The sequence below is a fragment of the Meriones unguiculatus genome, chromosome 18 (assembly GCF_030254825.1).
Source record: "Meriones unguiculatus strain TT.TT164.6M chromosome 18, Bangor_MerUng_6.1, whole genome shotgun sequence".
NCBI classification, from domain to species: domain Eukaryota; kingdom Metazoa; phylum Chordata; class Mammalia; order Rodentia; family Muridae; genus Meriones; species Meriones unguiculatus.
Window position 1 is genome coordinate 7,177,463 of NC_083365.1, and position 12,283 is coordinate 7,189,745.

Here is a 12,283-nt window from a genome sequence, read left to right on the forward strand (position 1 = left end):
CATTGTGCTCAGAGGTCAAGGCCTGAGATTCTATTCAGTGCAATGTTTGTCTTCCTTAATATGAGTCTAGCCTGAAAAGCTGCCAACAGAAGTACCCAAATCACATCCAGCTCATAGTTGTATTTGTTTGTCTAACATGATTCGTGAAAACAACCGCTGTCTATTTTTAACATCCTATCTGGGTTCTCTAGCTCCTTTTGGAACAAAACTCAGAGGTCAGCCAGCACTAGAGTGCAATGCCCAGATCTGTAGGCTACAAATCTCCTGGGGACTTCCTAAACATGCAAATAAATACTCAGAGTCTATCCCAGACTTTCTGGGTAGGGCTGTGTACCCCATCTTTTAATAAGCCTCTCTGGTGATTCTGGCCACAGGCAAGTTTTGTATCTACTGCTTGCCAACAGCTGCTAGAAGCTGAGGAGCAGCTACACTGGTTAGAATGGCCTGTAGAGACTGTCATTTGGCTACCATCCCCACAGTCTTCTCTGCTTTCTTTCTGTGCAGTGTGGTTACTAATGCACCTGACAGGGACCCGCAAAGGTGTAAGCCTACAACTTAGGTGACCTTTGCAGTCTCTGAGAAGGAGCTCAGTCTCGCGGCTGAGGCTGTCACGGGAGTCACCTGAGGGATGAACAGGGTTGCTAAGTATTCAAGCACCTCTTAGGCAGTCCCAAGGGAGACTGGACCAAAACTGTGAGAAGTTAAAGGCACTTCCAGATTACTGTAAAAAGTCAAGAGGGCAAAAGAGTGCATGCAGAGATGATGCTGCAATAGAACAAGGAGGTTAGACAGTTGTGTTTGTGTAGCCTTCAAGTCTAAGGTCTACATTAGAATAGAAGATGTTGAATCCAAGAAGACAGTGTTGATGGTTAATGGATATTTGACTCTGAAGGAGGCCAGTGATGGGCATTGTGGGGGTTTTCAAGGAAGATGTAGTCATTGTGAGGTGTATTAAAATATGCTCCTAAAGACTCAGAGTCTATCCCAGACTTTCTGGGTAGGGCTGTGTACCCCATCTTTTAAAACCTCTTGCTGAGGTTTTTTACTCCTCTCTTTCCTCAAATGATGAAGCAGCCACATTTATTATAGAGCTTGTTTATTCCCTTCCTCCTTTGTTTCCATTTACTTAGTGGATAGCCCCACCCTTGCAGTAGATTGCATAGCCATGAATGCAGTCCGAGGTGTCAATGGAGGCAGAGTAAGAGAGGAAAGAAACATGGCGTTCACCATCTCTCTTGCAGCTGTGCAGCATGGTCTGCAGATGAGATCCTGGAGTGCCAAGTGATAGCAAGCACAGGGTGGGCACTGGCCTTCTGGAGAGCAGGCATGTGCAGAGAACAGTATGAAGTCACACTTGCATTCCTGTTTCTCAGACACATCAAACCCACAGAGTGAAGCTCATAGATAGGGCTCGGGAAGGCTGGCAAGCCAGACTGCATCAAGAGGATGTGGTTGGTGTTCAGCTGTAAGAGACACTGTGATTTAGTCCAACCACAGAGGGAACTTGGAAGACAGTCTCCTTGCCATGTCTGTCTCTCAAAGGTTCCACCTTCCTTTTTTTATACCATGATGTTTTTAATATGTAGTATATTGAATATGTAATAAAACATTTAAGGAATTTGAGAAATAGAGTATTGTGATGAAGAAAAGAGATACTAAGTAAATAGAAAAAATGGGCATTTCCAACTAGGAGACCTTTAGGAATAATCAAATTTAGTTTCGATATTACTCTGAAGAACCTGGCAAGGCGATGAGTTGGTTCTGCTGCTACTTGAGTGGAGTAGGGATCTATGCTTGGAGGAATCTCTCAGCAGATCACCCACTGGGATTATGAAATTTTTCCTCACTTGCAACCAAATCAATCATATGTGTGTTTCTCTGGGTCTGGGCTATCTCATTCAGGATGATCTTTCCCAGTTATAATCCATTTGCCTGAAAATTTCATAATTTCCTTGTTTTTAATAGCTGACTAGTATTCCAGGATCCACCTCTCTTAAGGACTAAATTAAAAATTCAGTTTCAGCCAGGCACCCTGGCACACAACTTTAGTGCCAGCATATCTAAGGCTGAGACATGATAACTACAAGTTTGAGGGCAGCCTGGGCTACATATAAAATTCAAGGTTTGAGGTCAGGCTGGCCCATATAGCATAACCCTGTCTCAAAGACAATCAAATAAAAAACAACGAACTTCAGCAAGTTTGGAATTGCATCTATGCTTGCTAATGTTTTCAATACACAGTTTTCTTCAGGGATTGGCCTTCCCTGGCTGGCTCATTAAGAGACAAGTTCTTCCTCCTGCTTTTTCCTCCTCAGGCTTCCTGCTTTATTCTTCCGCACACGGCTTTATCTGACATAAGGCTTGTCTTGTTCACAGCCTCGTTGGGAGTTAGCTGGTAATTTTTTTCTAGACTCGGAGAGGAGATGGGCTTGTTCATTACTGAAGCCCTAACACGGGAGTTGTGCCTGGCACAGGAAGGACTCCCATCCTGACGATACGTGTTGCTGTTGGCATGAGCGGCACTCTGCTGGTAAACAAAACCCTCAGCCAGAATTCAACTCTTAGGGGACCTTGGGTTTTACTGTGCATCCTACCTCCTTGCTGGCGAGTCTCAAACCCTGGGACAAATGGCTGAAGTGCCTGTTTAACATATCAAAATGGATGTGGCCAGGAGGTTCTTCCAATAGCTCTCGGTCCCTAGCTGTTACAAGAAGTGGCTAGCATGCCCTTTCCCCAGAGGCTCTTCCCTATGTAATGTAAACATTTGGTCACCTGCCTCCTTTTCCACCTTTCGCTCTCTTGGCTGCTGCACTTAGTTTCTCTCTCTCCCTTTCTTCACATGGCTCAGGGTCGTGTCCACTCTGAACTCACCCAGATGTCTAAGATTCTGGGCTTTGCTCTCCCCTTTATCTCCTGTACCACACCTAGGAACAGTCATGTCCTTTCCTTTTTATTTCTCCTTTTCATTCAATGACATGCCCTCTCCTTCAGGCTAGTGATGTACAAGGCTGGCCTGAGAAAATGTCAACAGCTAGGAAAAAAAAATCTATCTATCTATCTATCTATCTATCTATCTATCTATCTATCTATCTATCTATCTATATCTGCTTTAGGAGGAAGACATAATCTGCAAATTTAAAATTGGTGCAGTTTCACCTAGGGGAAGTAATTATATAGATATTTATAGTCGGATAATGTAAAATGTACTATATAACTTCATTAATTATGCCAAGAGCTTCAAGTAGCTGAAAGAGAAATTTTTGTGGACACCATAGTGATGAGGACCGTGATTGGCTTAGAAATTAAAATCTATGGAAAATTACTGTGTGGGAACCACAGAGAGGAGGATATTGAAAATTTTAAAAATGTAACTTCACAAAGATTTAGAGCAACAAGAAGATACACAAATGGGTATGAATATGAGTTCAATCTCAGCAAAGCCCTGCCTGGAAATAACATTTATTGAATGCCTTAATTAGAAATATTCTAATATAAGCTTGGTCATTTTAGAAAGGGTAATATGGGTGCATTGGGGGAGAGAGTTTTTTATGGTATCTTAGAAATGGTTAGCATTTGTTTATCTGTAGTCATCCATTGTTCATCAGCTCAGTTAATACTGACAAATGGGGTTATTTAGCTCAGTGAGTTAACAACAGGACTCTCAAATAGGGCAAATGTAATGCCAACAGGGGCAGAGTTCCCTGCACTGATTTCTCTCCAATTGTAAATTATGCTCTGTTGTTACACAAAGAAAACAGATTAGGTTTTAACACACCTGGAAAACATAGTTTGCAACGCCCCAGAGTATTATAGCTGGTTGGCATTTTATTCATTCTGTTGTAAGAACCAAAGCTGATGTTAAAGAAATGGTCAGAAATACACCCCGCCAAAAAATCACTAACAGAGACAAGGCAAGCTAACACATTCAGGTGTAACTCATACAATTGTCAGTCAATATATAATATCCAGTATATACAAAGAACTAAAGAAGCTGAAAAGCAGCAAACCAAGTAATCCAATTAAAAAATGGGGAACAGAGCTAAACAGAGAATTCTCGACAGAGGAATATCGAATGGCAGAAAAACACTTAAAGAAATGCTCATCCTCATTAGCCATCAGGGAAATGCAAATCAAAACAACACTGAGATATCACCTTACACCCATCAGAATGGCCAAGATGAAAAACTCAAGCGACAACACATGCTGGAGAGGTTGTGGAGAAAAGGGAACCCTCCTCCACTGCTGGTGGGAATGTAAACTGGTACAACCACTCTGGAAAGCTATCTGGCGCTTTCTAAGACAATTAGGAATAGTGCTTCCTCAAGACTCAGCTATACCACTCCTAGGTATATACCCAAAGTTCGTTCAAGTACACAAAAGGGATACTTGCTCAACCATGTTTGTAGCAGCTTTATTTGTAATAACCAGAACCTGGAAACAACCCAGATGTCCATCAACGGATGAATGGGTACAGAAATTGTGGTATTTTTACACAATGGAATACTACTCAGCAATCAAAAAGGAGGAAATCATGAAATTTGCAGGCAAATGGTGGGATCTAGAAAAGATCATTCTGAGTGAAATATCCCAGAAGGAGAAAGACAAACATGGGATATACTCACTTATATAGACCTATAAGATATGATAAACATAATGAAATCTATACACCTAAAAAAGATAATCAATTGAGCGGACATGGGGCAAGATGATCAATCCTCGTTTAGAAAGACAGATGGAATGTGCATTGAACGTATGACAGGAGTCTACTGAGCGCATCTGAAAGTCTCTAACTAGCAGTGTTTTCAAAGCAAAGACTCATGACCAAACCTTTGGCAGAGTAGAGGGAATCATAAGAAAGAAGGGGAGTTAGTCTGATGGGGAAAGGATAGGAGCCCCACAAGGACCAAATATATCTGGGCACAGGGTCTTTTCTGAGACTGACATTCAACCAAGGACCATGTATGGATATAACCTAGAACCTCCACTCAGATGTAGCCTGTGGTAGCTCAGTAACCAATTGGTTTCCCAAAGTGAGGGGAACAAGGACTATTTCTAACAGGAACTCAATGACTGGCTCTTTGGTCTCCCCACCCCCGAAGGGAGGAGCAGTCCTGTTAGGCCACAGAGGAGGGCTTTGCAGCCAGTCCTGAAGATACCTGATAAAACAGGATCAGATGAATGGGGAGGAGGTCCCCCCTATCAGTGGACTTGGAAAGGGGCAAGGTGGAGATGAGGGAGGGAGGGAGGGACTGGGAGAGAATGAGGGATTGGGACATGGCTGGGATACAGAGTTAACAAAATGTAACTGATAAAAAAAATAAAAAATAAAAAAAAAGTTAAAAAAAAAACAATTGTCAGTCAATATTAAATATCAGACTACAAGGCCTGACAACATACCCTGGCCAGGAGCGACCATGGAGTTGTGATCTGTATTATGTATGCTCTGTGAGACTATGCAAATGATATGCAGACCCCAAATTTTCTTAGATTCACATTCTGAACTCTCAAAGAAAATTGAAAGGCACTACTGTTCCGTAAAACAGGGTACAAACATGGATGTGAGTGAGGGCCCTTCGTGAAAAGGTGTTCATTTCAGGCCTTTTCAAATGGTCATTCTCGAACACTGGTCCCTCTACACCTCCATTTGGGGTCACATATCAGATAGTTACATCACAATTCAAAGCAGCCAAATTACAGTTATGAAGTGGCAACAAAATAAGTTTATGTTTTGGGGTTGAGCACAGCACGAGGAACTGTATTAAAGGGTATCAGCATTAGGAAAGTTGAGAGCCACTGCTCTAGAGAAAACATGGCACTCAAGTTCAGGGAGTGTTGGAATTTACAGCTTCTTGTCTGCTCTATTTTATGTATATCCTGTGTCTTTCTGTGCATCTGGAAGGCTCGCCCTTTAAGCAGAATAGTAATTAATTACTAAGGGAAAACCCATTTTAAAATTACCTTTCTAGTCTATAGCAGAATAAGTATTACTATTTAAATATTTTATTTAAAATGTTTTTTTTTCATGTCACTTACCAATTAAATAACTACTATACAATTGCTGGTAATCTCTGTGGTGTGCCTGGGAAACTGGTTTAGAAACGTGAAGTTGAGCACCCTCAGGAAGTGAGCTAAAAACTGACATGGAGTTAGAAATGATAATGGGATCGAAGTTAAGACAGAGGGAGGTTGTTCTCCAGGTGAAATGAAACATGGTTTTATCTACATTTTGTTTTGCAAAGAAATTTTATCCAATGCCTTATTCCTAATGGAAATAATCTCTGTTTATTGAACATAGACATTATTATTGAAAAGTGTTTTAAATACAAGAGTACATGACAGTTGAATTAATTTAAATGGACAGTTAACCCAAACTAAATATTAAGCAAACTGAAAATCTTCCATATGTGTTAAACCCTATCACTAAATCAGATGGAGGCCAGAGCTCTCGGTGTCCCCACCTCCCATACCTTGGCCACTTCCTCTTGGAAAGCCACCAGATTCAGATGGGAGATGTTCACCAGGTCAGGCCCGTACACCACCGTGATCATGCGCTGCTCCAAGTGTCCGATGTTCCCAACATCCAGAAGCTCGCGCAACTTGGGGTCCTGGAGAAGAAATGTTAAAAAGAGTCGGAGGTAAGAAAAGACTCTAAAATGGTAGCAAACCTTTAAATGAACTAGAAGTAGAACTGCCTTTTCCTAGGAGAAACTTGTATGAATGGAAGTATTCTATTCTACTGGAGAGGTCAGTAGCTTGTCAAAGAGCTGTGTGGGTGGGGGGGGGCCGGGGAGTTTCAGTTCAAGACCTGTGGTTTTCAGAAGTGCTTTCTATCATACAACCATTCTGCAATACATTTTTATGTGTTAGAACTCTTATTTCCTCTAATCATCTAATGGGCTGCACATTGAAATGAACAATCTCATCTTTTTTCTCCATTCATGGACATGTTCAAAAACCAACAAATAAATTCTTATAGAATAAAAATGCTAATGCCTGCGCAGCACAAACCATTAAATGGCCCCTAGAGGCATGGGCATTGGTACTGTTGGTAGTGGTGTGAAGTCTGGGCTGTGGGGTCTTCTGACCATTGAGGGTGTCCCTGTGGAGGCGATATCCAGGCCTGTCCCTCTCCTGTTCTTTCCTTTAGCTCTCCCAGGCCGCGAGGACAATGGTTTGCTATGTGACTCCTTCTGTGAGATGAGCCGTCCCATCATTTCACCCACTAGATGATCAAGAGCCATTGGCCTTCCCAGGCATAGACTGGAACCCTAAAACATGAGCTGACATAAGCCCTTTGTGGTTATAAGCTGATTGTCTCCAGCATTTGTTACAACGATAAGATACCCACAACAGAAAGAAGGCAGACTTCCTGCTGCGACTCCTCAGCACTGAGCCCCGATGTAAAAGGACAGAGTGTCAGCATGGGCTTTGACTATGATGGTGTAAGTCCTGCTCTTAGCATGTTTTTTGGTTTGGACATAGTGGATGCCTTCCATCTTTTCTGAACAAGATATATTCTTTGGGAACACTATAAGAAAGAATCAAGTTTTTTGTTTGCTTGTTTGTTTTTGCTTTTATTTTATGTTATTTTTTTTCTGGGAAAGGGGTGTTCCTAAACTTGCAGAGCTCAAAATAAAACTGAAAATAGGGCTTAGTCAACTTGGCTGCATTTATTTTTCTCCCATAGGACAGGCCCCGTAGGACTTTTCAGGCCATGCAGAAAATTAGCATCAAATCAATCACTTAGCAAATTTGCTGCCAGCTTCTGAGCAGGACTGGGCTTACACTCCTGTTCACTTAGCAGAAAGCCAGCAGAGCCTGGTTACTCAGGCCGGGTGTCCTGGCCTCCTTCTGGGGGTTTATAAACCCTTGCAAAGAAAGAATGAAAAAAACAAACCAGAATCAAAACAAGCAAAACTTTTCCAACTAAGTTACTCACTTGGTATTATTAATTCTCTTTTCACTAGATAAAACTTTGTCCCGTGTGGACACACAAAGTCACACTTTCAGGTAAAGCAATGGAGAAATAAACTTCATTTCCAACTTGCCCAGTAGAACTGAAGATTTAATTCAGCTGACCTACCAAGCCAAGAGAAGCCTCCCGGAAAGATGAGCAATTTCCCTCAAAGCATTACTTCTATAACCCACAAAAGGAGAGGGATAGAGTCAAACAATTTTCCAATGAAGACTGAAAAGTGGGAGATTTCAGCACTGTGGAAGCCATAGAAGACCAAAAGAGAGTACTTAAAGAGACTTAAACAATGTCATCAGCGGTTCTGTGAAATCATTAATTATATCACAGTGTCCAAACAGCATAGAACAAGTTTAGAGAGTTAAGTGTGTTTGATCAATAGGTGTGTACAGAAGAGAGTAACAGTTCTCCTAAACCAAAATATCCATAATCCTCAGGTTCAGTCAGTATCCTTTTGCTCATTCACTAAATGCCCCTTGATTAGAGTTTCTCCTTCTGAGGATTACAGGGAATAGTGTGGGGGGTGGGAGTTATGTGATCACTGAATCAGAAGAACCAGAGACATGCAGAGGCTTTCCAAAGGAGGGGCCTAGAACAGAAAATGACAACCAAAGAACTTCCAGAATTCTGTCTGCTATGAACAATATTACCACTAGATATAGTCAGGAAGAATCTCTATGGAACATGGCACCCTTGTATGCCTTACTACTAAGGGCTGTTAATACATGCTTTAAAAGTCCCTTGGTGTTTATTTAATCAGAGTTAGTCTCTGGACTTGGGTGAATGAATCAGAATTAAGGGGTGAAGGGAATTAATGACAGAACCTGAGTATTGGTGAGTCTATCTGGAACTTTTCTAACATTTCTAACACAATGTTAAATGATTTTTGAACATGAACTAGATGAGCAACTGGATTTGAGATATTTTTGATCAATATAAATGCTAGTAGTTTAAAATCATGTAATTCAGGATACATAATGAGAAATGATTTAAAATATCTAAACCGAAGTTGTTTCCTAACATCCATTTTTCAAATTTTAATGTTTTAACCTTTATCTAAAGGTTTATTGTCGTTTTATCTATCTGCGTTGGTGGTTTGCCTGTTTCACACGTGTATGTCTGGGTGAAGGCGTCAGACCTTGAAGTTACAGACGGTTGTGAGCTGCCACGTGGATGCTGGGAGTTGAACCCAGGTCCTCTGCAAGAGCAGCCAGTGCTCCTAACCACTGAGCCCTCTCCTCAGCCCCTCCCCATTTTTAATTTTAGAGTATGTTCTTTTAAACTGTATTTTACTTTCTCTTACACCATTGCTCATGTTAATCTCCTCTGTACTAATACCATAATTTCTCAAATGCTGAACCCTGCTCACTTCTCAGCATCCACATGTGCTGTATGTGCTGGTAAGGACGCCCATTTCTTCAACCACCATTTCTTCAAGCAGCACACTGTGTGAAGGAGTGACCTGGAAACACCAACTGCCCCACTTTCACAAATGAGGGCCTCGCTCATGCAAAGAGTCAATGAACTTCTGTCGCTTTTGGACTTCAGTCTAAACTTCTGTCGCTTTTGGACTACCACATTGTAGGTGTGGGAAGATGGGTGCTTGTCTTCTATTAAGAAACATGCAAAATCAAAACAGCAGCAAGGACAGAGCCTGTAGATAGTGTGTCTGAGAATGACTTTGTCCCCTAAGGCAAACTTATGAGTCTCAAAATTCCTAATCAACTCTCAGAGGCAGTTCAACAGTCCTGGGTCTAGAGCACTTAAACACGTTGGTATGTAGACTACAGCTGCTTTTAAGGACAACAAATTATTCCGAAGCCCTGTAAAACTCTAAGTTTTCTAAGAGTGTTAAAAGATATAGACGATGGAAAACTAAGAGATGAGGTGAGCGTGGAATCTTACATTGCTCAGCTTCAAGGTTTACCTTCCTCAGAGTGTACTCTTTCAACGCCTCTACAATCGGAGCTAATAAGGACATTTAAGAACATTGGCAGTTTTCATTTAAGCCCTAAGTTATCTCTATTCCCATGAGTTACGAAGCAGAAGTGCTCTGCCAAAGTCAGTCCACTTGCTCTTTCACCAGGACTTGTGATTAAATGACTTCATGTTCATTCTAACGAGAGTGGTGTTTTGCTCTTGGTGAGACGAGTTAGTCATTACCATTCCTTGCTGATAACTTGGCCTCTGAAAAAGTAAAGACCTAAGAAAGGTGAACTCAAGTATGACACAACTATGTAATTATATAATTTAGAATATCAGAGCCAGATGGAAAATTAAAGTTTTTATCTGTCTATGTATGTATGTATGTGTGTATGTATGTATGTATCTGTCTATCTATCTATCTTAAAGAATAATAAATGCTGGGCTGGAGAGATGGCTCAGCGGTTCATAGCACTGTATGATCTTCCCGAGGACTCAGGTTCAATTCCCAGCACTTACATGGTAGCCCACAACTGTCTCTAATTCCAGTTCCAGGGGATTTGACACCCTCACACAGACATACATGCAGGCAAAACATCTACTTATACAAGATAAAAATAAATAAGTCATTAAAAAAGAATGATAAATGCCAATTTAGAGCTTTACTATTTAATCTGACTTTTAAAGAAAGTTATTTTATTTTTATGTCAGGCTTTTGAATATAGAAATTGTTAGGTGCAGAAATATATATTTTTACTCAACTTGGCTGCATTTATTTTCCTCCCCTAGGACAGGCCCCATAGGACTTTTCAGGCCATGCAGAAAATTGTTTTGTTTTTCATCCTCATGAAATACAACTTTACCAGATTTTAAGCTTATTTAAAACTTTTATATGAAGATAATTCTGTTTCAGAACTTAATACAATGTTTTCAGTCTGAATTGTGGTTACCCTTAAATTATGAGAAAAGTTACAGGAAAGTCTCCTGATCAATGCCTGGTGTAATCATTGTAAATAGAAAGCCATATTCCCTGCTACACTTACATGAGATTGATATGTAAATCATGGGGATGGTTCAATTGGCAGAAATATAAATCAGCATCTACAGTCACCTTCCAGAAGGGATGTTTTAATCAGCTTATTAAAAAAAGGAAATAATTCATACAGTACATCCAAATAGGAAAGAACATGTGAACTAGCAGCACCAGCTACTTTTCTAGGAAAAATGGAAACCAAAGGGTCAGGTTCTACTGCCTTTGGATAGTCACCTGTACTGAAAGTACAGGGAAACAAAATAGCAGATTTTCAAAGTTAACAAGGAAGGTAGTTAGCACCCTTCTTTTCTTGTCAAGAAAGCTGCTAGAACTTGAGAGCATGCTTGAAAGAAGCGACAATTCTTCAATTCTGAGTGTTCTCTTTGTTTGAGAATCAACCGCCCACACATGCTAATGACTGCACTGACCACTGTACTGGACTTGGTTTACTGAACGTAGACTGGGGTTCAAACTAGGGGACTACAAAGAGGGTTTTTCTCTGGGCATCTGTTCAGCTAGATTGGACAGGTAGGCTAATCGACAGCCAGCGGGCTCTGGATGCCCTACACAGAAAGGGCAGCTTATACTGAAAGAGCACCGACAGTTTCAGCCACTTCCTTCATGCAAATGAGAGATTGAAACTGCAACATGATATTCCTTGCCTGACCAATGCCCAATGGTGGCTCCTCCTGTAATCCTCCTACTGTAGTAGCTGAAATGGGAGGATCCCAAGTTCAAACCTGCGTGGACAAGTTAGTGAGACCCTGTTTTTAAAAGATGAAACAGGACTGGGCATCTATCTTCATGGTATGCCTACTGTCTAGCATTCCCGAAAGCTTTAGGCTCCATTCCCGGTACTGAAGTGGGAGGCAGGCTGGCAAAGCTGAGCAGGAGGAGTCGGTGATTGCAAACCCGTGCAGTGTCTGGTCCTGCTGGTCAGTGGCTGGTCTCAACCGTACTTAACTTAGAAGCTTTGACTCATAGACTCATAGGCTCTTCAGGAGGGTGTCCCTTTTTACTTCTGTTGAGGATGTGTTCACAGACAATTTTTTGGAATTCAGGGCAGCATGGAACCTCCAAGAGTCCCTGTTTATGTCCTGTGTGTAATCCCTGTGAAAGTGGCATCTGGGTGTGATCCCTTGGGGGCTTCTTCGCAGCGGATTCTGTGCTCTTTTGGAATTTGGCTCTGCTACGAAAGCACTGTACGCTAATGAAGCTTTGTTAACCATCCCATGCCTCAGTTTTCACATCTGTGAATTGGGACTGACAGCAGCATTCCATTTAAAAGGCCGTGAGAGTAAAGAAGTGAGACTTCAAGAGAGCAGCTGAGAAGAACATTATAGCTTGAAAATAAA

General features: G+C 41.3%; 1 protein-coding gene across 2 annotated transcripts in view; it reads right to left on the bottom strand.

Annotated features, from left to right (window-relative positions):
- Plcb1 (phospholipase C beta 1) overlaps positions 1 to 12,283 on the bottom strand; it is a 701,628-nt gene that overhangs the window by 252,919 nt on the left and 436,426 nt on the right. For both annotated transcript variants that reach the window (XM_060371729.1, XM_060371731.1), the window contains exon 4: positions 6,468 to 6,605. In XM_060371729.1, the coding sequence (XP_060227712.1) occupies positions 6,468 to 6,605 (138 nt within the window). The remainder of the gene's footprint in view (positions 1 to 6,467; positions 6,606 to 12,283) is intronic.